Here is a 25,836-nt window from a genome sequence, read left to right as displayed (position 1 = left end):
GTGTCACTCAGGAAGGCCTGGAATTGGTGTTCTTTCTCCCATATTCTGGAATTATAGGTGTGCACCGTCACATCACACTTGGGTGTAAGATGTTAAAGAATAGCATTAGGAAGAGCCTGCCACCCTAGAGTGATGTTGGATCAGAGACCTAAGGCTTTCCACACATAGGAGACGGAAGGACATCACAGGCTCAGCGCTGAGGCAGGGGCAGGTTAGTGAGTAAAAGAAGGACCCTCAGGTGTGCCCAGAACCCACCAGGGTGAGAAACTACAGCTATACACCAAACAGGTGAGGGGTGCCTGAACCCAGACACTGACAGTGGGAGTCAGAACCCACCAGTCCCTGCAGAGCAAAGCCAGAGGGCCTCCATCCAAACAGGATCCTCCCAAAATGCTCCCTCAAGCCATCAGATGTCCCCAGACCCTCTCACAGTCCAGTCTCCCCTCTTGCCACACCTCATCACTTGTTCAGGGATATTGCAGCATCTCGTGTTCATGAAGAGGTTCTATGCTGCTCGCCTGAAGTGTGACCAGCCCTCACCTGTGCTTCAAGTGGTCCTCCTGGGCCTCAGCTCTGTGTTTGCCGCTTATGGAGGCGCTGAGCTCCGGGAGCTCCAGCCTTGCTCTGACAGTGGGTGGTGGGTGCATGGAAGCCTAATGGAGCAGGTCCATCCACTGAGGGTCTTTGCACAGAGTGGAGTGGCTTGCATCTGCTGAGGGTCGCATCACGGACGGGCTTGCTGAGGCAGCAGCTTGTGTGGCTTGACTGCCACCAGCACTGACCCTTTCTTCCGGTCTAGGTGGCTTCGCATCCACAGCCCCCCCCCCAACACATTCCTTGTTTGCAGCTGGGTGACCATGCACTTGTCAGGGTCACTGAGCAGACAGCACTTGTGCTCAGGAAGTTGGATTAAAATGACCGCATCAGCACGGTTCAGCGGCGGCAGCAGCTTTGTTTGGGGCATCGCCTCTTCCCTACCCTCTCTGTTCAGAAATGGCCATGGCTACTTCCTGTTCCCGATCCATAGATTATGCTAAGGTCTAAGGTCTGCTGGGACCCACTCCGCTTCTGCTGGGAGTTGGGCTTCGTATGGCCTCCAGGTCTTGCGTTCACAATGCCCCCTATTAATGGATCCCAAATGTCAGCAGTCCCCTTAAGCACGAATGGAATGGCCTTACTGGGCTTGTGGGACCCCGTTGGTGGCAAGGACCTTTTAGCCCTATGCACAGTGTCACACTCCCGGTACTCCTGCCTTCTCCCCAGTCACAGCCCTACGAGCTCCGGTCACCTCCTGCCCAGGTAGCAGGGACCAGTCAGTCCTCTGTTCTGCTAGGGTGTCCTGCAAAGGTCACACCCAGCCTGGGGCTCATGTGACTCTTCAGTGCTGTGGCAGAAAGGCTGCAGAGGTTGTCAGGGCCCTGGCATTCTCCCTTCTTCCAAGTCGCCTTTCTTGCAAGAAAAGCTAGAGAAAGATAAAGGTGAAAACAAAAACACAGCAGTGTACGTTAGCAGGAGTGATTTAGCGAGTCTCTAAATATTATCTTCCACACACTCCCGAGGTAGCGTGCCCTCGGGCCCTTTTTAAATCAAGATTTTATTAAAAAGAAACATGGTTGCAATCATCAAGCAAACAGTTCACAAAGACGTTTTCTAGAGTGATAAGAATAATAGAAGCTATTATTTGAGGGATGGGGAACAGAACTTACGCCAGACCTAGGATGTGGCTTTGGCATTTGCTTTTCTGTGTATGTGATGGCTGTGTGTACGTGTCCATACACGTGTGTGTGTGCATACGTATGTGTGTGTACATATGCATGTGTGCATGTGTGTTTTATTAGCATATATTAATTACAAAAAATAATGGGCTACTTTATAAAATGTTCGTATGTGTATATGAAGTCGTTCGGCCACATTCATCCCCCATTATCTTCCCGTTCTTCCTCCACACTGCTGGTTCCCCTACCTCTTCTTTCCTATCTTCTTTGTTGTAGCTAACATCTAGACTCCATGTGTGATAGGGAGATGTGGTATTTGTCTTTCCGTGTTTGAGTTATTGCTCCAGTTTCATCTGCTTTTCGGCAGGTGACATGACGTTCTTCGTGGCTAGATAATACTCCACTGTGTATATATTGCCACATTTTCTTCAACCAGTCACCCAGTGGCGGATCCCTCGTCTGATTGCATCGCTTAGCTCTGGTGACTAGGACTGCAGTAAGCTTGAACATGCAGGTATCTTGACTGTGGGATGACTTGGATTGCTCCAGTATCACCCGGGAGTGATACAGCTGGATTATGCACACGCTTAGTTATCTGAGGAACTGCCATACTGATTTCCACGGTGGCTACATTCTCAGCAGCACTTTGGGAGGGTCCTATCCTCCACCCATCCTCACCATCATTTCTTGTTTGTTTTCTTGATGATCAGTGAGACAGAATCTCAATGTGGTTTTTTGCTTTGCGTTTCTCCGGCCCATCTTTCATTCTGATCCTTCCCGTGGGTTCAGAGAAGTCCAGCAGTCCACCCAAGAACACAAAGCACCTGAATTGTGGCTTTGAGGGTTTCACCATATCAGTGTCTCAGGTCACAGTAGGGCCCATTCAGAGCTGGGCAGACGGCAAGAAAATCACATAGAAACGTCTGGCTTGAAAAGCAAAGGGGAAGCCTACATTGTGCTTCTGTTCCCTGTGCCTAAGCTCCGTCTCTGTAGAAAGCAGAGCAGTGACCCTATCTCAGCCTATTTGCTAGGCCAGGTTTAAACTGTAAGATAGAGAACCAGGAATACCCTGCCGACAGAGTACCACTTGTCAGAGGTAAAGGAAGCGTCTCATGCGCTGTTTTCTGGCTCTTATCTCTTCTCTGCTTGTGTTGATTACTCAGGATGCTAACCTTCAGAAAGAAAAGACAGTGCGCCTAAGTGTCTCATTTCCTGCCTTTTTGTGCTCCTCTGGCCAGGTGTGGCACCTGCCACAGACCCTGAAGGAGTCACCTGCAGAGAGGTCTCTGTACACTCTTACACCCCAGTGCATGCTGGTGTCTGGTCATCACCACAGTCATACTTAATCCATTGAGCTCTCCCTGGGGCTGGCTGGCTTTTTCAGAGGCTCAGTCCCAGGTCCTTGCTCGGGGCTCCACATTGAGGCAGGCAAATGTATTCCATACAGGGCGTGTTATTGCTTGAGACAGGCGGTATTATTTTCAGGGGCGTTGTGTTAAAAGGAGAAAACTGTTTCTTGGAAATCATTGCTTTGAGTCCTGTGACTCTTTTTAGATTCTGTACAAAAACGCATTAGGCAAATACTCGGGCAGCCACTTCCACCAATGGTGGGTGGAAGGGTCCTGGACCTGGGGCAGCAGTCACCGCCACTAGGAATAAGAACTGGCTGCGGTTAACTTCCCAGCCAGCCCACGGCCTGGATAATATCAGCAATACGAAAGGTTACAGCTTTTCCTGTGATATATCGCTTCTTCAGAGAGTATTAAAGATGTTTTGAATCTATTTTTTAGGAATCTGGAAACCGCCAGCGGAACATTTTTGATGTTGTAGTAATGCTTCAAGCTTCAGCGTGGGAAGGCTGGGCCCCCTGAGCTACCCCAGGGATCTGGAGTAGAAGACACTGCCTGCCCATTGTAGTTTTCGCAGCTAGGAAGCTAGCTAGGCGGAGCATATGCCGAGGTGTGGGAGCAGATGTGCCAGGAACTGTATTATTTTGTTCTTTTGCCTGGGGGTGGGAGGGTGGAGGAGAGTCACACACAGTGTCTCCTGGGATTGGGGGGGGCGGGGGCATGGACAGGATTTATTGGGGAGAGTCAAAGGAAAAGTTCCATCCTCATGCAAGGAATTCTCCAGCCCTACTTAATAGTCTTCTTGTTTGCCTCTCCCAGTCACTCCCCACCTGGACACTTCTTACCCAGAGCACAGATTCCAATAAAAATTCAACCAAAAGCAATATAATTGTGGGGGTTATAGGAGATAGTCTGATGGTTAATTTTATGTGTCAACTTTGACGGGCCTCCCTCCCAGATATTCGGCCCAGCATTATTCTGGGGATGTCTGCAGCAGTGTCTGGGGAGGACATTATCATTGAATCTGTAATCAGTTATCAGAGGAAAAGCAGGTGGTTGATCCCAATGTCCTCTCAGACCAGTCACCATGAGGCCTAAGTGGAACCTCAAGCTGGTCCACTTTGGCTAAGGGGAGCTCCTTGAACTGGGACACTGGTCTTTGTTTGTTTGTTTGTTTGTTTGTTTTGTTTTGTTTTGTTTTGTCTTGCCTGCAAATGAACTGAAATGCCAGCTCCCCTTGGGTTTCCAACCTGCTTTCAGACTAGAGTTTATAACTGAGGTTCTCCTGCATCTCAGGCCCTGGACTTAGAAAGCAACCATGCGGTCAGCCATCCTGGGTCTACAGTATGGCCACTATGGAGCTCAGGACTTACCAGTCTCCAGTTTCTTATAATACACTAGAGATCTAAAGAAGGCAATGATTACAGCGGGAACTGAAGTCGTGGAGGGCTTTCTGGAGCCCATGATCTGGCCTTGGGAGAGGAGTGAGTCACCAAATCCCAAAGGATTCAGCCTGAAGCTGGTATCTGCAGAAAGTGCTTCAGTTTTCCGCTCCCCTGAGAGAAACTGGAAGCCTTGAAATGGTGTACCTAGAGATCAGGATGCCTGTTAGGGTCGTCTTCACAGGCAAGTACTGCTCCTTCCCCTCCAGGGGGCAACACTGAACACACTGGGGTTCCCTCCTCTGAGGCAGCCAGATATAAGCCCAGCAGCCATGGGCTCCTCAGCCAGAGAGGGCAGCGTGTCTGTCAGTGAAGGAATGTTCTGGTTCTAGTCCTTGCTGCCTAAGCTGGATGGTCACCCCTCTGGTCCCTCCCTATTAGCAAGGGAAAGTGTGAATGAAGCTTAGTTCCTTATTGGAACATGGTACATGGTGGACATGTGTGTGAGTGGACGCACCCGTACCACAGCACATGTGTGAAGGTCGGAAGGCACCCTCAAGGGTCAATCCTCTCTTCTACCTTTGGTTGGCCTTTCCACAGCATACACTTGGCCTTGGAGCTTGCTTCCGGGATTCCCCCATCTCCTCTTCCTGTCTCCCGGCAAGAATGCTAGGATTACAGACTCCCAAGCTACTGCATCCTGTTTCTGCATGGACACTGGGATCTGAACTCAGGCCCTCATGTTTGAGGAGCAGGCATTTTTACCTCCCCAGGCCCTGGTCAATGGTTTTAAGAAGCAGGTGTGTGGCAGTTGACAGGAGAAGGCTCTGAACCTAACCTGTCCACCCTTCCTGGGGGACATCTGCTGGGGTGAACTGAGAGCCTGCTTCCTTTGCAGCATTCGGGGCCTGCTTCAGACCTGGGTCTATGTGGCTACTGGGACTTCAAAATTACTAAGGTGGCAGCGGGGCCAGATGAACGATCAGCTCACATGGGACTTGGCTGTGGCTCCTTTCTGACCACAGACCAGGTCCCAGTGGGACTGAAGCCAGGAGGGCTCTGCCGTGGTGGAAGATTGAGGTCTATAAGTAGGAAGTGACTGTCATGAGGAAGAACACGAGGAAACCTCCTCTCGTGGAAAAATCAATGTCTGCTGCCAGGACTCCATGCTGGCACTTGCTTAGAAAGGACTCAGAACGTCTTTTGCCCTGAAACGGCACCAGACAGGGACATGGAGGTGTGGCCAAGGCACTGGTAGAACGGCCAACTACAAGAATCTAGACTGCCTGCCCACCCACTTCAGAGTACCATGAAGAACTTCCCAGTTAGAGTCCCCCGTTCATTCAACACTAGCAATAGCTTAGACCCCATCCTGGAGACCCAGGACAGTCTCTACTCAGAGGAATTCATAAGGCCCTGGGGGAAAAGATAGTGAGCCTGTAGGAATTCGGATCTGGTGGCGTGGCACACCTGAGCTCAAGCCGTAGAGGAGATGCTCTACTCTGGCTCAGGGAAGGGGAGAAAGGCCTGCCAGAGGGGACGCCAGCAGATGGACAAAGGGTAGGCAAGTCTTGCAAAACTCACAGACTGCATGTGCAAGCTAGTCGAAATGAAGTCCCAACTGGAGCCAGAGGTGATCCCAGGGACCAGCAGATCATGGATGGAGGAGAGTCCAGGCTGGCCCCGTAGGCTATAGGATTAGGACTGGGGAGGACAATGATGTGGCCAGTTTATGTTTTGGAAAAGTGACTACTTTGCAGAACAGAGAACAGGGAAACACCATCTCCACCGCAAGTGACCATCCTGGGAGCCAGGAAAGGACAAAGATGCAAAACAGGTACAGAGGTAGGAGTTGGGTGGTCAAACTCCTGGAATAAACCACAGGAGCACCCACAGGAGACCAGTGCAAGGGGAAGGCAAGAAAGGCCAGGTTCTAGGTGCCTGCTCTGGGGATAGGGAGCAGGGGTAGTTCTGGGGAATATCGCACAGCAGAAAGAGAAGGCCTGGGCTCCGAAGGAGATGGAGAACCCACCTGGGAACAAACTGGGCCAGTGGTACAGGTGAGGAATAGGCCTTTCGATACTTGAGGTCTAGAATAAAGAAATGACAGAGCTAATAGGGCATTAAGACCAGCTGCATAAGCAGGGACCCACCACAGTGTCAGAGAGGGTGGCAGAGCTCACAAAACCTTGAGAGACGCCAGCCTTTAAAGGGTGGAGGCCACACCCCAGAGACAGATAGCCAGGGCTCTGCTGGCGTGGGGTACCCCTAGATGGGGTGAGGAAGAAAAAGAGTCCTTCATCCTGGAGCTGCCCCAACTTGCTTTTGCCTGACACTCGCAGTCAGCCTGGGATGATATGCCTCTGGGGCGGCCACGGCCTGTGCCAAGGCTGGGAATTTGGCAGAAGGCCCACCTAGCGTGAAAGCCAAAAGCAGATGTTACATGCCGAGATACATGGGGAGACATATGTGTGACAGCCGAGGTAGGTGAACATGTGCAGGACACCTGTGAGAGAACATCCACGATCACCGGCACGGTGGGGGCTGTTTCTGCTCCGTGAGGGTGTGAGACTATGTCTGATCCCAAAGGCGCCAAAAGGTATACAGCGGCAGCCAGCAGCGAGCCCTGGGTGGTCCTAGGAACTGATGGATACAATTTCCAGAATCTAACCAGGCCTGGGATCCAGAGCCTGCGAATCTCAGTGTGCCGATGAGGAAACAGAGACTCATGTTATGAAGGAATGGGACAAGTCCCTTATTACTATATCCTGTTTTTGTAACCCCCACCCTGCCCAAAAGCATCCTTGCCTGAAGGGCATGTCACCCCCATCTCTTGAGCCTATACCCTCATTCCTGCCACACACACACAAAAAAAAACCCTACCCCTGCCGGACAGGGACCAATCATAGCACTGGGCTTCTCTGGATTGCCTTTGTTTTCTTGGCTAACTCTCTGCCTGTTTGATGTCCTGGAGAGCAAAGCCCTCACCCTACCTTTACAGCAAAGGACGGGACACTTGGCAAATCGCACGGTAAATCTCACTCAGGACTCCGGGCACCTGCCATCAGAGCCAACCCTCCAGCCCCCACCTCCACCAGCAGGGCTTATCCTCTCAGCTTTGATGGGGTGTGTGTCACCCCTGCCTTCAGGACCAGCTGGAGGCTGCCTCCTCAGCCTTCCACTTGGCAAGCTCCTAGGGCTGTTTACTGAGCACCAGACGCGGAGCTGGCCATCTGCAGGGGGAGTAAACTGCTGTCGGCGCTTCGGCACCCAGCACCCACTGTGCTCTGGGTGCTGCAGTGGGTCTTCTGCACACATTAATTCACAGTCACGAGAGGAGGGGACTTGAAATAGCTGTCTCTCAGGGGTGAGGCAAGGACGGCACCAGCAGTTTTCTTGGTTCACCCCAGGTCTCCCCACTCTTAAATGGTACTTGAGCTTGAACCAGCAGCCTGAGCCAGAGCCCAAGTCTTAGCCGTCACCCAGTAGAGAGAATAACCCCTGCTCTTGGGAGCATATGGCCTGGTGCATTACATAGTGACGTGAGGAAATGGAAAGGGCCGGCCATAGGTAGTGTGCAGGGCATGAAGCCAGCACCCCCTACGCTCAGGCCTCTGATGATAGGGCGCCAGGTTCATGTAAGGGTACCCAGAATGTTCAGGAATGGTTTCTCTTCCCTCCCTGGAGAACCACCAAGTCTCGGCTTCCAATGGACTGGCTTCAAGGTGCTCTGTAGCCCTGGTGACCCCTCCAGTGCTGACCTGCCCCTTGATAGGGGGATGGCCCCAGAGAGAGCCCCGTGCCCACATCTACACAGGAGTGGCTGGAAGACAACCGCTGTCTGGGGAACAATATGTTTCCATGCCCCTGGTAGAGGGAGCGAGCTCTGTTTTCTCCCCTCCTGTAATTGTTACCATCTGTTTCCCTGCATAGTGTTTGTTGATGTTTTCTTGTTTTAAAACTGAAATGAGTCAGATTGGAAGCTGATTTAGGAAAGAGTATCTGGGAGGGAAACTCAAAGTGGCCGCGGGAGACTCAGGAAAGTTCTGGAACCATGGAAGAAGGAAAGTTTCTGGGGGCAGATGGAGCATCTGCCAGCTGCTCCTTCACGTGGGGCTACAGGCCCCTGGCAGCCCAAGTAGGCTAGAGGCAGGGGTGTCTGCGTGTGTATGTGTGTGTGTGCCCGGGCCCTTGGGTGTGTGTGTGATTCTAGGGATGGGCTGAGGCTTGCTGGTTCAGCGACTGCAGGCTGACTGGGCCAACAGTCCCAGCCTCCATTTCTGCTTTTAATGTATGGATAGCCATCAGTACGTCTATGGGTTATCTCTCTAAGAGTCATGGAAAGTTTTGGCATTGATACTAAAGCCCATTGCCAATGAGTCAGAAGGCTGGGCTTAAAGCACTCAAACCCCTCTTTCCAGGGGTGATAATGCTGAGGTGATCCCCAACTTCTAGTAAAAAGCCATTTGTATTCCATGTGACCCCAAGTTCTGGGCTCTGATTGTGACTGCCTACAACTGTGCATCTCTGGAGCACTGAGGACCAAAGTCTTTAGGCCAACAATTGCTGGCCTTTCCCGCCCTAGGAGGACCAAACATGGAGCAAGGCAGGACTAGGGCTGTGATGGGGCCACTCACCTGCAGTCTCATGTCAGTATCTCTCAGCCACCCGGACTCTGATTGTTTAAGCAAAAGAAAGGTGACCTATGTTCTTCTTCCTGGTCACTGCGTCTCCAAGCCCAATGCATGGCTAATATTTTCCCTGCAATCTAGCTTAGCCACAGAGACTATGTGCCCTGGCTGTGACCTGGTACCCCCGAAAGCTTGGCTCTCCAGAGATCCTGAATGTAGATCCAATCTGTTTTCCATTCCTTCATCCTTTCCTGACAGCCGCAGCCTGAAGGGAATTCTTGGGCCTCGGCAACCCAGAGAAAATGAACTCAGAAGAAAGAGCAGTGTTTGGAGAGCCTCCCTTTTTATAAAAGGCCCTTAACATTTGCATATTCTGGGGTCCCCTGCTAGCAATGACTGCTGCCACTTGCCGACATCCCTTCATGACCACCGCTTCTACCTGGTCCCTGGTGGTGGTGGGGGCGGCCATTTTTCACTGAGATCTGTCTTTGGGGGAAGAAATTCTCATGACTATTTTATAGATCGGTGTTACAAGCCTTCCCTGACAGCAATAAACCGGTGAAGACGTTATCTTGGCCCACAGTTTTCCAAGTTTTCCTTCACGATCAGTCACCCTGTGGCTTTGGACTTGCACAGTGCATCATGGCGGGTGGGAGGCAGGGGTGAAGCAAACCCACTCACCTAATGGCAGCCAGGAGCAAACCTGCAAAAGAAACTGCATCTCCGTAACTACCTAAGACCTCTTGCTAGGTCCAAGCTGGGGAAATGAGCTTTTAAGACATGGGTTTGGGGGAGACATGTCAAACCCTCTGTATTGCAAAGAGGAAAGAGGGAACTCGTGTGAAATGACTGGTAGGGACTTCTGGGCACTGTGACGGTGCCAGAGGTGGCAGCTGACTCCGAAGGCCCATGGTGCCATGAGCCAGGCTGAGAAAATTCCCCCCCAGACATTCTTGGATCCCGTTTGTGCCCTTGAACCTTGCCTAGAGAGTTTCTTTCCAGGGAGCCACAGGACCCGTGCTCAGCCCTACAGCACAAGACAAGATGTGGAACTCATTTCGCATAGGGCAGTGTTTAGGCACAAGCAAAGGAAACTTCTCGTGTCTGCATATTTAAGCACTTTTATTAAGTGGAACAAGCTATTTCTGAACACGAGAGTGGCCAACAGCCTTAGAGGAAATTAAAATGAACCATGACAATGGAAAATTGCACAGGGGCACGGCGGATTCTACAGAGATAAATACAACAAGCCTTTCAACAGTGTTCGGGAAAAGACTCGAGATCATGGAGATTATGTCGTTGGGGGTGGGGACTGAAGGGGAAGCGATCTAAAAATTAAAGTTCCGGCTGGTGGGGGTGTTGATTGACATGCTAGTCAGGTCTGAGAGGAACTCTCTCCATTAAACACACCCCCAGGGTCTGGCGGGCAAAGTGGAACCAGAGAAACAACAGACAGATAGATTGATACCGGCTCATTGCTGAACACCCACTGCGTGCCTGCTGTGTGGGTGCCGTGGACTGAATTCTATCCCCCAAAATCCACAGGTTGAAGCCTTTGCCCTCATCGTGATAGTTTTTAGAGTCCAGAACTTTGAAAGAGATTATGGTTTAGAGGAGGCCACAAGGGTAGCTCCCTCCTAGTATAATGGCCTTTATCTCCTATGATGAGAAAAAGATGCCAGAATTCTGTCTGCCTTCACATCCATGCGCAGTCTCTGTAAGTCAGGAGGAGGGATCTTACCCAAACAGACCATGGCGCCACCCCGATCTCAGGGAGTCCAGCCTCTAGAACTGAGGGAAAGAAATGTCTGCTGTTAAAGCTGCCCAGCTATAGTAGGTGTGCCCAGTATACCAGCTATACTGTTGTGTTGTGGCATCCTGAACTAAGACAGTCTGGAAGAGAGCAGGACAACCAGAGAGTGGCCTCAATGATTGCACAGGCCTAGCCAGGTGGTGGTGGCAGCGCACGCCTTTAATCCCAGCACTCGGGAGGCAGAGGCAGGCGGATCTCTGTGAGTTCGAGGCCAGCCTGGTCTACAAGAGCTAGTTCCAGGACAGGCTCCAAAACCACAGAGAAACCCTGTCTCGGAAAAAAAAAATAGATTGTGCAGGCCTTGAGAGCTTGGAAACTAGCCTATTCACAGGTCTGGTTCCTACAGATGTTAGGATTATGAGTGAACTGTGCTCTCTGAAGCCAGAGACTGCTCAAGACTGTGTCTCTAGCACAGGTTAGTGTCTTAATAAGAGCGAAATGGGTGGGTGGATAGAAAGATGAGTTGGTGGGTTGGTGGATGAGTGTATAAGTGGGTAGATGGGTGGATGTAGAGGTGGATTGGTGGCTGGCCGGGTGGGTGGTGGCAGAATGGAAGAAGGGGTACACATACTGTTCACTCACCCCACTGCTTAATGTTAGTCTGAGGAAAAGGAGACCCTACGTCAATGCCAGGGAAGAATTGCTGTTTCTCTGTACTGCTGGTCCCTTCCATCACCTCTTGAGGTTTTCCCAGTGTCCGCTCCTAGCCCCCCTAGGCATGATAGAGTCAATGTGCCCAGTGAGATAACCAGAGCCTAAAGAGAGGATGAGCCGATGCTGAAAGAGGATCGTCCTAAATTCATAAACAAAACCCCTTTCACGGCCTCCGTTACGAACCAAAAGGAAGCTGAGCTAGTCTGGGGCAGAGGGAGCCCCTTGCCTTCAAACTGTGCCTGGTCACGAGTTGCTATCACGACAGAGACATGCAGGCAGAAGCCCAATGAGCGAGCACCAGGTGCCTAGGCAGGTAAACTGAGTCCCACAAGGCATGCATCTAGAATGTCCACACTGGGGAATCCCACTGAATTTGGAGGCCCATGCTGTAGCCGGTTGTAAGTTTGGGTTCTGAGAGTCTCTATGTCCGTCTAATAAGACTGGTTCTACGCCTTCCATTGTGCTGGCTGCCTGAGGAACAGCCTGGCAAGGCTGTCTGCGCTGTGTTGTCTGCTTCTCTGCCCTGAATGCCCCTCAGTGTGACTCTGACGCAGTCCTGTCTCGTTAGGCCTCTAATGAGGTCGCTGAAGATGTCTGTCAAGATTGTGTCGCCTGGCGTAAAGTCCTGATCTCGGTCAGTGACATATTCTCATATAGAGTGTGTGAGAACTAGGGATGGGTCTCTCTACCCAACAAGCCTTCATAAATTAAAAAATAATTATAATAATGATCTCTTGCAGTTACAACTAAGAAAATGGGAATGTTTCCCGAAGGTCGGGTAGATGTGTTAGAAGGTTCTACAAGAAGGGGCTGGGACTCAGTATGGAGGTCCTTTGTGACTAAAATGGACCATACCAATGCGGAGGTCTTGGTCAATTCTAAAATGTCCCCTGGGAAGGGGACTGAGAGGCCTTGGTGAGCAACAGGCCAGGCCAGCCCATGGCCAAACTGTTCCAAAGGACTCCTGTCTCTCCTGGGTGGCTGGGAGGCCCAGGAGAGGGCCAAGCCTAGTTAACAGGTGATCCAGTCAGGGAGCCCATGTGCCTTTCCAGAGACAGGTCTAGCACACCCACCCAGGACGGAAGACTTCCATTCACCAAATTCTCCACGATGCTAAATCTGAAGTCAACAAAGACTCCTTTTCAGAAGTGGGTGTTGTCAGGTGTGTGTGTCTGCGCGTCAGAAGCTGACCCTAGGGCAAGAAGTGGTCCCACGCCTACTGCCTGCCGGGTTGGGATTTGGGAAATGTCCCATCAAAGGCCAGAGGAGGGGCTTTTCTGGCCGCCCCCTTACCCGCCCACTTTGGTGAGCAAGAATGAAAACAAGTCTCGAGTGTGTGCTGGAAAAGCAATGCCCAGGTGAATGGGAACCTGCGGGGGGACTGGAAGCCTCTGAGAGCCACAGGCAGGTTGCAAGGAGCAGCAGTTGGGGGCGCTGTGAGGGCTGATTGAATGAGGGGGGATGAAAGGCCTGGCCCAGCTCCACAGCAGCTGCCCCTTGCTCCAGCTCTCGCCTGTGTGTCCGCCTGGGCCACTGGCTCCCCACATCACAGGCACCTCCTGTAAAATGAAAGGGAATGGTATCAGAGGGGAGCTGAAGCACAGGAAAGGGCCTCTTTCTTTTCAAAGACTTTCATTTGTGATAGGCTTTTTTTTTCTAGGTGATCTTATTTCAAAGCCCCTTTGAAAAAATTGTGGGTTTTGTAATGGATGAAAAGTTACTTGGAAATAGGGCTAAGAAGTTTTCGGTTGAAAGTTGTTAGAGGAAAGTTGAAAGTGGGGAGTTGTAAGGTTCTGCCAGATTTATCATTTCTTTTGTCCGTGGGACCCCATCATGGAAGGGAGTTTAGAGCAAGGGGCCCAGGGAGATCTGGACAGGGCATGTGCAGGAACACAGTGCAGAAGCCAGCCCTGTCCACGGCTGCTTTCCGTCTGCAAAGGAAGCCTTCTTTGCTGAACTTTGAGCGTAGACATCTCCGAGGACTTAGACTTTGATGTTGCAAGAGGAAAAGCAAATGCACCCCCTGAATACTACAGAAAGCAGGGTTCTGGTGAAGATGGGGCTACCGTACAAGTGTTTCCTGTTAGGGAAAGAATTGTCAAAGAAGAAGGGACACAAACAGGACTTGGGAAAGAGGGAGCATGCCTGGGGCTGGTGTAGACACTAGGCACGACACAAAGCCAGGAACTGGGGGGCAGAAGAAATGAGCAACTATGCAGAGAAGGGCGCAAGTGAAATTTAAAGGAAGGAAAGTGCAGAAGACAGAAAGAGATGGGAAGAGGACTTCAAGGAGCAAGGAACCTGGTATTAGGGATCATGGAGACAGGGTGGGTTCCCTCAAGTTGAAGTCAAAGAGATGGGTGTGGAAGCTAAGCACCAACAGATATAAATATCAGGTTTTCTAGCCCTGGGGCTGGGTAACCGTAGTCTAAGAAGGGACAGGAGGCCCATGGAAAACAAAAGGACCATATATTTTTTGCTCCACTTAATGTTGAGAAGCCAAAGGGAAGAAGCTCTAAGTGGGAGGGAGGGGGAGTATAGAGAGAAGGAATAAGCTTTGTGATGCCCGCCTACAAGAGAGATGATGGAAGCCAATGTACCCGGCCTCCTGACGCCAGTGTCTTACCAGGGTCAGAGCAGGAGGCACAGTTGATGGATACAGTGGAGAAAGGACTGACTGTGGCCAGCATCCTGCAGTTTCTTAGGGAGGGCTGAAAGCGTTACCCAACAGAGTAGCACGGTATGGGTGGTGCAGACTCGACGTGACTAAATCCACTGATGAGGTGTCCACCCCAACGAGGTGACCCAGGAATATTCTGACTGCCCCAGAGCATCTGATGGTCTTAGGAAAGCATGGTGGTTCTAAGACACTGGGGCCCAGTATAAAATAACTAGGTCATAGGGATTCAACCCTCAAGAGGGAGTGGGTGGGTGGTGTGGTAGCATTAGTCCCCTCCAGAGTGGTCTGTCATCAAGAGTGTGTGTGGCCTCTCCCCAAGTCCTCGTGCAGACAGATGACATTTTCTGTACTGTTCCCTGCCTTAGTAAGCCTTTCCACCGTGAGTCCCCTTCACCAGAACTTCACAGACTGCAGGCACCTATGCTCTTGAGTCTCCAAAACAGTAATGTCACTCATCTCCTTTCCTTAGAATCTGTACCCAATCTCGAGTAGCTTCTTTTTAAAAAAAAAATGTTATTCCATTTATTTATTGGTTTGTTTGTTCAACGGGTAGGGATGCAATCTCCAGCGCTCCCATGGAAGTCAGAGGACAACGTTCATCCATCAGAATTCTTCTTCCACCATTTGCATCCACTACATAGAACTCGGGTCACTGGGCTTGGCAGCCGTGTCCTTGCCCACCGAGCCATATCGCTGGCCTTCAGATGGTTGTTTTGTTTTGTTTTATAGAAACCCAAAGTGGACGAAGACAGGTAGAGTAGGCCTCAGTAAAAGCCTGAAGTTTCACACCCTGGAGTGTTGTTGAACTTGGCTGGACCGTGTGACTGTCGTCCATAAGATGGTGGGAAGAATACAGAATTCTTCCTGGAGGGAAATGAGCTATGCCCACCATTAGCCTGTGGGCGGTGGTTAAATATGAGCTGTTAGGGTGGTGACTGGCCCAGCAGCCCCATTTCATCTGGCATTCGCTTTCGGCTCAGTTCACACAGCGATCTGAGCATGACAAAGAGCTTGGCAAAGAGCTTGGCGGTTCCACCTAAAAGCATGTACAAGTGGCCCTCAGGACTACACACAAAGTCGGGGTCACTGAGCAGGGTTGCGACCAGCATAGGCCTCTGAAGCTCTGTCTGCCACCCCAGCTAAGCTGAGGTCTCTGGCTCCTTGCTGAGCCTCGCCTCCCCACCCACTTGTTCGCATCCTCCATACCCACCCAGGCTTCTAGCAGGGTCATTTACCCGCCAGAGACATCATCATATTCTGTAATATGATTGGAATCTGAATATATATTTAAAATGACAAGATGGAAATTAAAATTTAAATAAAGAATTACTTTTCTATAAGTTTCTCTGAAAGCAGTAATTTAGCAGCAAATTGATAGAGAAAGGTAAGCAGTGGTCCTTTAAACCATCGTGTGGTTTCCGGCGGCCGAGCCAGAAGTGTCTCAATTTAACACATCATTGGTTAGTATTATTAGAAATTTCATCAGACTCTGCAGTGCATTCTAGTAGGGCTCAGAAGGGAAGGCCAGGCGCACAGGCCTGGGGCCAAGAGAGGGCATCCTGGCTCAAGAGGGTAGGAGGGCCGCGGGAGACCCCACCCCAGCACCAAGACTTTGACTGTGCTTTTTTTTTTTTTGTGTGGCTCAATAGCAATCAGAAACTAGAGCTGAGCTCCTCCAACAGCCTTGTGTGGTAACGGATTCTCTGATTCCTGGAAACGAAGGCCCAAAGCAGGAGTCCTTGACAGCGGCCTCCCCAGAAAGCTGGCTCCCATGAACCACGGGAGCAAGGCCTCTGAATCTGTCCCAGTCAGGACCCAATAAGCAGTTATAGCCCCTAGGACTCCAGACTCGGGGCCCAGACCTGGAGACATAGGTAGAAAGATTGTCGTTGCTCCCCAGGGTGGGGCCGAGAACTCCCTGAATCAGCAATGTTGTAGGCTTACTAAAGTGACACATTCTGGGGGTCCCCAGCTGCTCCAGAGCTACGGAATCAGAACCTCTAGGACTACAGTCCGTGTCTAGCAATCCTCCCAGGTGCGATTCATGTGCCTCGGGTTGGAGATTGCGTCAGTGGTGGTGGCTGGACAGTTCTGGAATGACAAAGCCTGCCAATCTGGAAACATACTCAATCGAAAAGCTCAATCGAAAAGCACTCAGACACCAAAGGATCTCCCACCCACACGTGAATTCCACCATTAGCACACCGTTCTGTGACTAGAACTTGCCTTCTCCAGCGTCCACCACTGTGTACGAACACCCCTGGCAAGTAGGTCCACTCGGTTCCCAGCAGGAATGCATTTACCGAACACTGGCCTCCACCGCTCCCCACAGGTTGACCTGGGCATCAGGAAAGCCCTAAGAGTCTTGCAAGGAGAGGGATGCTGGGAGGAAAGGGGAAGTGTGCTGTTTGCAAAGGCTGCCTGGCCACCTAGGCTCAGCGGTGGAGCTGAGGGCTGCTGTCCTATGACTGATTCCCCAGAGTAGTCCGAGAGCCAATGGCCAGAGGTGCCTGAGCCCTCTCCACTTGTGCCATGTGCAGGCACTAGCTCCCGCTCTTCTCAGAAAAGCAGCGGGAGTGAAACCTCCAGGTAAAAAGAAAAATGAGGCCTTCACTGCTCCCAAATTCATGGGATCCCAAATCCGCCGGTCTGGGCCACCTGCCTGTGCTAGCTTCCTGAGGTGGCTCGAACGCCCAAACCACACTCTGTTTGCGCTGGTCAGATGATTGTATCCTGACTGAGAAGCTCCCAGGCAAGGTTTTCAGAGGGAGAGTGTTTCACGTGTGCACGGACGTCAGGAGACATGGCTCTGTCCACTGTGGAGCTCAAGTCCGTGGAGCCTCTATCACCGCCTTCGGTAATGGGGAGCTGCAGGAGTGACCCCACCAAACTTCTCTTCTCCAAACTGGGAGGGCATTGCAGAGAGTCGCGGGGTGCAGAAAGCACGGGTGCAGACCTCGTTCAGAGTGTGGTAAGTGCCACATTTGCCGCCTGCATCTCCCTCCCTGCGGCTTCTCAGCTTCTCATCCAAGGCCTCGTTCCTCCCACCACCCATCTGGGGCAGCTCCAAGGGAAGCTGCATGTCCTCCTTTTAGTATTTACACGGTAACGGCCCCCTTCTGTGTTTACGCTGCCCCCCTAATCCTCTGTGAAACTCTAAGGGTGCAGATAACACAGGATGTGTTTGCCAAGAGTAACACACGAGTGACTTTTGATCTCTTGTAGTTTATACTAGACACAGTAGTGTGTGCATCTCGGGTTTTTTTTTCCCCCTTTCTTTTTGTTCGTTAGTGGCCTAGCCATGTTTTCTAATATCTTAGCAAATGTGGGGAAGGTGGGATGCAGGGGAGGCTGGCTGGGACAGTTCTGCAATGTCTTTGTTGATGCCAGTCACCAGGTAACATCCACGGAACCATTCCCTGGCCTACAGGACAGACAAGTCCTGTGGCTGACGTGCAGTTGACTATGTAATCCAGACTGGCTTTGCACACACACCAGCCCTCTTGCTCTAGACTCCTGCCTGCTAGGATTACAGCGTAAACCACCACACCTGGCTATCGTAGCTTGCCGTATCCGTGGCATGGTGCTGCCATTAACAACAGCAGTAGTGAGCCGCCATGTGATTCTCCCAGCAGTTTCTCTCCGAGTCTGAATCATCATTCACAGATCCCTGAAACAGGAGTCCCATGGCGCTGTTTGTACAACTTTCCAGGAAAGGACCTCGACCGTTGCTGAACCTGGGTCCCCAGCAGACCTAGTAAAAACAGAGGCAAACTGAGGCACGAGTCGGGGAGCTGTAGGCACTCTGGTGGGAAGGGTGCTCATAGCTGCAGGAGTTAGCATTGGCATGGGGTCCACCATGCTCGGTGGTACTCAGTGGATACAACCACAGGTGAGCTGTGTGCTCCACTCAGCGGCAGGGCATCTAGGACTGCAGGTTCCCATCTGGAAGCAGGCCTGTGAGCCATAGGTGGCATTGTCAGCCACTCAACTGTAGAAATGGGTCATGTGGGAGGATGAGCCAGGCTTGGTCCTGTGTCAAGCTGGAAATGTACCAGCTGATACAGAGGCCCTTAGTGGTTGGTGATCTTAGCCCCGATCCGTTGATGTGATTCAATCCTGCTGAACTTTCCTGACCCACTGCCAGCCCAGCCAGCCTCTTTCTTCTGGAAGCTCTTGAGGATTTCCTCATTCTTTTGATGTCCTTGAGGAAAGAGTGGACGATGCAGTATTTGGAATTTCCTGGGTGGACATCCATGTCCTTAGAAAGAGTCAGCCTCCGCATCTTGCACGTCTACCATACCCAGGCACTCAGGGAGAATCCATAATTTCTGACCATTGGTAGTGGATTGTGCTAGCCAAGCCTTTGAGTATCCTTCAGTAGCATCCATGGCTATGGACCATTTGGGGTGGTCCCTAGAGAGGAGAACCAGACTATCTAGTCTAGGGCTCTGCTCCATGGCCTGCACATCCCACTCTTCCTAAAGCATGTTCTGCAGATTCATTCATTTCTTGAACCAGTAGTGATGTCACTGCTCCTGCTGGCCCGTGCTGTGTCTCCTAAACCCTGTTTTCATCCTGTGGACAGCTATGCCAGGCGTAGCACCTGCTGGGCCAGGCGTAGCTCTGAGCATCTGTCTTCATGGAGTTTGCCTGCCAGGACAGGCTCAACAGGACCTTCGGGGCAGTGCATTGAGCACTGTGATCATGCAGAGAGCTGAGATGAGGACAACAAGGACCAAGACAGCCTCAAGGGAGTCCAAGTCCCCATCATCATTCAGACCTCCCTGGCCACTCCGTTGCTGCAAATATTTGTGGTATTTTTGTGCAAAGGCGAGAGATGTCCTCTCTCTGGTTGGACTGACCAGCGGAAAACAGGGGCTCTGGCTACTGTAGACTTGGGAATGCACTACTTAAGCAGAAGGTCCTCCATGAGAGTTCAAGTGCCCGTGCCTCCCCTGCTGGGTAGCATCTCCCTTGATCCCTCTGCCAGGGATCTTTGCATTCTGAGAGCAGCACTGTAGACCATGTGACACTGTGTACCTGGTCTCCCAAGCTGAAAGAGGGTAACCCTCATGCCCTGTGAAGCTGCTGGGGGATGGGGAGGGGCCAGGAGACGGCCCACTGCCAGCAGGCGCCTTCAGCCTGTGCCTCCGCCTCCCAGAGCTTCAGCCATAAAGGACCTGGGTCTTTAGTGTTCTTCAGTCTCTGAAAGGAGCAGGATGCTGTCAGGCACCGTGAAAATGTGACCTTTGAAAATTTACAAGAGCCGGGGTTTAAAAAGCTGCTGTGTTAATGATGCATCCCATTAGCATCTCATTAGACGGAAGCTGAGAGAAGCCAGCTAAAGCCCAGTGATGGGCAGATAGGGCCACTCTGCAGTGCTAGTAGGGGAAGGTATTCTGGCTGGCGGGCCTCTCCTGATGCGTACCGCCATGTTATTGGAGCAGAAACCAGGGCCAGGGAAAGGCAGAAGGTCTCCGCTTTAGGTGGCTTCCTGGGTGTCCCAGAGAATGGCAGTGGGAGGAGGTGAGAAGTGAGAGAGACTCTGCTTAGTCCACTTCTGCCACTGGGAAGCTAGCTTTGTACCGGCAGCTTGTACCATCCAGACCCCATTCCTGTTCTCCTTCCCTAAGGCGAGCCCTCATGCAAGCTGGGAAAAGCCTGGATTTCTCCTAGGAGTTCCAGATGTGTGGGAGTTCAAAATTACAAGAGCGATGTTCAGAGCTGCAGTCACAGGCCCATACAAGGTCCCGAGCACCTCCAGAATCTGCCATCTGCAGATTATTTGGGACCTAGAGCTCTTGGCGGGAGGAAAGGCCCCCTGGTCAAGCTTCCTGCCTCCATACTATACTGGTCCATATATGGCTCACCGGCATGCCCTGGACATTGCCTCAAAGGGCACACTCTTGCATCTAAGCTGTCTGTGCTCTCTCCACATATGGCTCCCCGGGAAGCCCTGGGCCTCTCAGCAAAGGGCATACTCCTGCATCTAAGTTGTTTGTTGACAGGATCAAGAAAGGAATATTCACTTGATTGCTTTTAATAAAATAAAATTCCTGAGCCGCAAACTGCTTGCAGCTTAAGATGTTGCTCATGCAGAGTAGAATGTGAGTGGTTTGATTTATCATTCCTAAGCGGGGTAGGTGGGAGAGGGTGGACTTCAGAGCAGCTTTCTTCGGTCTCGGAGACTGCTTGTACTGATCATGAAAGACACAGAGCCAAACAGAAGGCCCCGCAGCCGGGTAATCTCCCTGTGGCTCTGGATCAGCCTGTGCACACCCAGAATGCCCAGTTTCTGTTTGGGGGTACACCAGGGTCTGCTCCAGCTGAGAGCAAAGTCTACAAAGGGAATCACCTGGGTCCGAATGGCCCCCATCCAGACATTGTCCTGATCAGTACATATCAGTACCCCAGCCCAATCGTTATTTACCGAAGAACAAACCAAGGCGTACATGAGTGACACATTGCATAAGTCTAAGCAATGTGTTGGGGAAAAAGATGCAATTTTTCAGGACCAGAACTCCCCTCATTTGGGGGCAAACATTAGAATTTCCAAAGTTTTATAGCATAGAACCTGATGGCCCAAACTCAAGGGGGAGAAAAAAAGCAGAGCTTCTGGCAGAAGTGGCAGTCTCGGTGCACGTTTCCAGAAGGCTTCCCTCCCCGGTTAAGTTGCCATGCGGTCCTGCAGACCCAGCATTGCAGAAATTGTGGCAGGGAGAGGACTCTGAAATCTTAAGCAAAGAAAGCTGTTGTTTCCTATCTGGGAAGCCTCTGGGACATGGGCAGCAGAGAGGGGCTACAGCGCCCTCTCCTGGCAGAAAAGGTTTCCATCTTGTCAGCGAAGAGGCTTGCTGGCAAGGAGGCTAGGGGGTCCCAGCAGCGTACAAACATGTCCTCTAAACAAGGCTCTTGAATAGGACATAGCGCAGACTCATTCCCCCACAGATGCCTCTGGTTTCAGGAACAATTTCTCTGCCTCTCACCCCATTGTGATCCTGGTGCCTGGAAATAAAGGGCTGCAGATGGCTAGCTGGCTTCTACACCCATCCGGGGCACACATGGAAAGTTGCCTCTTCAGAGAACTCAAGGAAAGCCTCGCCCATGTTTTCTGTGCCTCATCACCATTGTTGCTATGTCTCAGACCCTCCTTTTGTATTCCATCACCCCCATCAAACTCACCCATGCCACAAGTAGGAGTGGGTGGGGCCTCTGATCGGAACACTTGTTCAAGGAATTCTTCTTTCTTTTCGTTTTGTTCTTTTTTTTTTTCCTTCTTATCCTCTTTCCAAGCCCTGTTCCCAGAAGTGGCCTCTCTGAAGGACAGTCCAGAGGTAAAGTGCCCCCAAGTACAATTACTTCTGCACTGCCCCAGGTCTCCATGTTGCCTGGCTCCTGCTCTCCCAGCAGGCCCTGCGGCAGGCTCTGTGTGCCAAGGTGTGTGATACAGCAAAGCCTCCAGGGGCCCTGCCCGGTCTACTGCTCACACCCACTGCTATGCGCCTGGCCTAGGACCCAGGTGAATCACCTTGCCCAAGGGCCTCCCAGGGAACTCTGCCTCCAGGTTCATCACTGTGTCAGACTCTACACGAAGAAGCCACTGTGGCTTTCTTCTGGTCATGCCCCTGGAGAAGAGCAGCCTCATCCCAGCTCACCGCTTCCCTAGGGCGAACTGGGTGTCTATGAGCTGTGACCATCTTCTCCAAGTTACCTCCATGGAGATCCTCGCCCCTTTGCGCCCCAGTTTCCTTATCCCAGCTTCTGCGATATGTTTAGGATTTATTTTCGTATTGTTTATAAATAATGGTCATTGGAGAAATTTGGTATTTAGATGTGGTAACACACAACTGCAATCCTAGCGCTTTGAAGTGAGAGAGAGAGAAAAGTCACGTGTCCAAAGGCAGCCTGGAATACAAAAGAAAAGATCTGGGGATGTGGGTCAGTGGTAGAACATTTGGGGAACACATACATCACCCTGAGTTCGATCCTCTGAACCATTTATTTTGATAATTGCAAAACAATGTAGACAAGAAGTCCCCCGTAATCCTCACATCCAAAGGTAACATCTTGCCTGTATTTGGGTCATTCCTTTCATACGTGTTTTCAACAGCAGGATGGGTTTGAGTAGGGAGGGTCACAGGGATGTAACCTTGCGGCCTGCTATTCCCATCAATGTCACCGTGGCAACATTGCGGCTTCTCGTGATAAATTTCGGAAAGCACACTTCTTAGTAGCCAGTATTCTCTCAGGACTGTAGCCTCGGGGGCCACTGTTATTTTGACGTTTGCCTTCATTCTGAGAGAGCTTTCCTTGTACATCTCTAAGTTAAATCAGGTGAGCTCACACAGCAAGCAAGCCCCCTTGCTGCTCTGAGGGCTCGTGGGTTCCTCCTCCCAGTTTCCATAGCCCAGCCCCCCCCCCGCCCTTCCTCCAGGGGATGCCTGGCTCTAACAGCAGGTGTCGGAGCAGGGTGGAGAACACGCAGTGGTCCTCCTTTGCCACCTGACGATGGTGTTCTGCAGAGCGAACCTTTTGCCACCTCCTTAGTCAGTAGCCACACATGAAAGCCCTGGGCACCTGCCGGACTGAGTCTGAGTGGATACAGTCGGTGCTCAGCCCCTACCCTGGATAAGTGGGTAGCATTTGGGTTACGGTGGGTTATCGACAGTCTGAGGGCTAAGGTGTCCCCACACCAGAATACAGAAGGCAGTAGTTGCCCCAAGATAGGCAGCAGCAGTTGAGATGCCTGGCACGGCCTTGTCTTGGAGTCCTAAAGGCCAGGAGCTCATCAGAGGCCAAACCTGCCAATACTCTGTCCAGAGATCCCTTGCTGGGAAGGAGGCAGAAGTCCCAGCATTAGTGGAACTGGGTACAGGCTAGCTATCTCTCTCTGCCCGTGAGCCCATGAGAAAAAGCTCAGGTCTCAAGGTATTGCTGAGATAACAGGTTCCAGGCAAGGTCCTGGGAAAGTTTATGCTCACCATTCTCCTCTCCTTTCCACAGGCTCCCGGCATCTCCAAAGCCGACAATCAGTCCCAGGGACTCACGACCAGCATTCGATGGGGACAGACACCCATCAATCAGTCCACACCCTGGGACACTGATGAGCCGCCCTCCAAACAGATGAGAGAGAGCGACAATCCAGGTGCGTGTGCATCAGCTGACAGAGACACCTACTTGCTGGGTGCTCTGTTCTTCTCCGGAGATCCCGATCCTTGAGTCTGCAGAAGCCCAGATACCAGGCTTGGGATGTGTGAGACCCCCAAGTTTCTCGAGCCACCCTTCCAGGGAGATTTGGCCTTGCCCGAGGTTACATGAGCACTAGGGTGTTCTGGCCTCAGGACTGGGGTTTCCGACTTCCACAGCATCGCGGCCCTGCTGCTGACAACTCTGACCCCCGGCTCCTGCAGTCCCTTCTCCCACGCCCCACCCTGCTTTGGTACAGATACCTGAAGATACCTCCCAGTCCTATGTCTGCTGCTATAAACACTCCAAACCCATCCGTCACTCCACCCTAACGCTCATGGGTTCCAGACCCTCGCTTTCCTGACAAGTGCTCACTCTGGATCCCTCCAAAGGGCAAAGGCACAACCCAGGGCTAAGGACAAATCACCGCTCCCCAGTGCTCTTCCTTCAGCCTCCACCTTGGGCATTACAGCCCCAAAACATAGCTGTTCGGCCCATAGATAGCACCTCCTGTCCCAGCGGTAGAACTCAAGTTTGTCACAAGGCCATCTCTTCGTAATTAGGCAGCTGGGTTTGGGGACACAAGCAGATCCCTCCACTCTCTCCTGAATGGGGCCACTGTGATCTCAAGTGCTGTTTGGAGAGGGGGGGTGTTTTTTTTTCTGTGCTCCGTTCCCAGTTCCCCCAGAATTGTGTCCTTCATAGCCCGTCCAAGTCATTGATTAAAAACAGTGGTCAGGGCTTACTGTAAGTAAGTGACTAGAGGCCTCTCTGTAGGTCCCCAGCCCCTTTCAGGCATTCATCTCATCAAAAACAAACAAAAAAATCATCTTCTTGGCCTAGCATCTCAGGACTATGTGTGGCCTTGTCGGCCAGACTCCGACATTTTAATGCATATTCCCAAGTTCCCTGGCTAATCCTGGGGAGCACTGAGTTTGGGGTGCCAGGCTTTGGTCTTGAGACATCCAGCCACGCTGGCTCGTGTCTATAGCACCTCCTCTGTTTGGCTTGGACATGGTCCCCCCCTCAGCAGCCTATTCTAGAATCTAGCCAGCAATACATTGCCAGTGCTTCTTGGCTTGCAGCCTCCCTCCCTCCTGACACGAATCATAAATATTTCTCGCACATTATCGTGTGCCTTGTTCTGTGTGTGATCAGGGCTTGCAGGAATCCTACACATGGGTATTACTGGGCCCCCGGAAGATGAGGAAGCTGTGTCACTAATCTGGAACCCGAATCCCAGAATCGGGACTCAGAACTGGTTCCTTCTGGCTCCTCCTCCTCCTCCTCACCCAATGCCCCCTGCTGGATTGAATGTTGCTGTGACATCTGGGCTCCTGCCCTCCCTACTCATCTTATGTCTGAGGGAATTCCCAGCCCTTCAAGTCTCCAGGGCTCCCGGTGTTCTGCCTCAGTCTCCCCGTTCTCAGGCTACACTCGAAGCCCAGAGGAATCATGATAACCAAGGTTGAATCTGGACAGTGAAGGCTCAAGCCAAGACCCATTACATCAGAGGTGACCAGACTAAAATTCCCTGTCGCTGTATCTTCCAGCTTCACAAGCCGTTCTGGGTCACCTCAATATCAGTTAAACTCCAGGTAGACCCAGGCCTTGCTCTGCCTGACTGGGCATCACTGGCCTTTCACCTTGTATCATATCCTCAGAGGTGTGCCTGGCCTTCCCTCTTCCCCCAAAATCACATTAGGAGCCGAGCTGGGTTGGCCCGGTTCCAGTAACAAGGCCTAGAGTCCCCTCAGATCTCTTCCAGGATTTCCTAAGCTCCATCCACCTCTTTCTAGATGCCTGGAAAACACCTTGCCATCTTCAAGATCCACTGCGCTCACCTGAAACCCCTGTAAACCTAGTTCTCTTTGCCTCCCGTCCACCGCAGTTCTCCAGTAAAGGAGTACATACAAGACATATATCATACAACACACACAGGACAAATATGTAACATCCATCTACTGCACACCTGACACGCTGTTGGTTTTGCAAACATGCGTTCCACCTTCAGTTCTCAGTCCAGATTAACAGACAGAAAGGAAGAGGCTTGGAAAACCAAAGCAACTTGCCAGGGCTCTTAGCTCATAGGTGGGAGAGCTGAACGGAACGTCGGTCTCGTTGACAGTCTGCGAGGATTTTCTCTATGCTTTGTTGTGTCTCATTCCTCCCAAACAGATTTGTCTTTTTTTTTTTCCTGACACAAAGTCTCACTATGTGGCCTTGATTGGCCTGGAACTCGCTATGTAAAACAGGCTAACCTCAACTCATGGAGATCCGCTTGTCTCTGCCTCCCTCCAGAGTGCTGGGAATAATGGCGTGTGCCCTTAAACCTGGCTTTTTCACATTCTTAAACTTCTGTGTGCTCGGACACAAATGTCTTAGCCACTGTTATTGCTCCAGGTCCCAGCCCATGGCCTGGG

At 51.5% G+C, this 25,836-nt stretch overlaps 1 protein-coding gene across 4 annotated transcripts in view; it reads left to right on the top strand.

Moving 5' to 3' along the window:
- Nucleotides 1–25,836, top strand: part of Klhl29 (kelch like family member 29) — a 302,875-nt gene that overhangs the window by 217,211 nt on the left and 59,828 nt on the right. For all 4 annotated transcript variants that reach the window (XM_050141981.1, XM_050141980.1, XM_050141979.1 and 1 more), the window contains one exon: nucleotides 23,231–23,372. In XM_050141981.1, coding sequence (XP_049997938.1) covers nucleotides 23,231–23,372 — 142 coding nt within the window. The remainder of the gene's footprint in view (nucleotides 1–23,230; nucleotides 23,373–25,836) is intronic.

This window comes from Alexandromys fortis, unplaced genomic scaffold, assembly GCF_014885135.2.
Source record: "Alexandromys fortis isolate MF-2015 unplaced genomic scaffold, M_Fortis_MF-2015_v1.1 scaffold_30, whole genome shotgun sequence".
Classification (NCBI taxonomy): Eukaryota; Metazoa; Chordata; class Mammalia; order Rodentia; family Cricetidae; genus Alexandromys; species Alexandromys fortis.
Note: the sequence above shows the minus strand (reverse complement) of the source record. Positions and strands in the feature narration are given on the sequence as shown.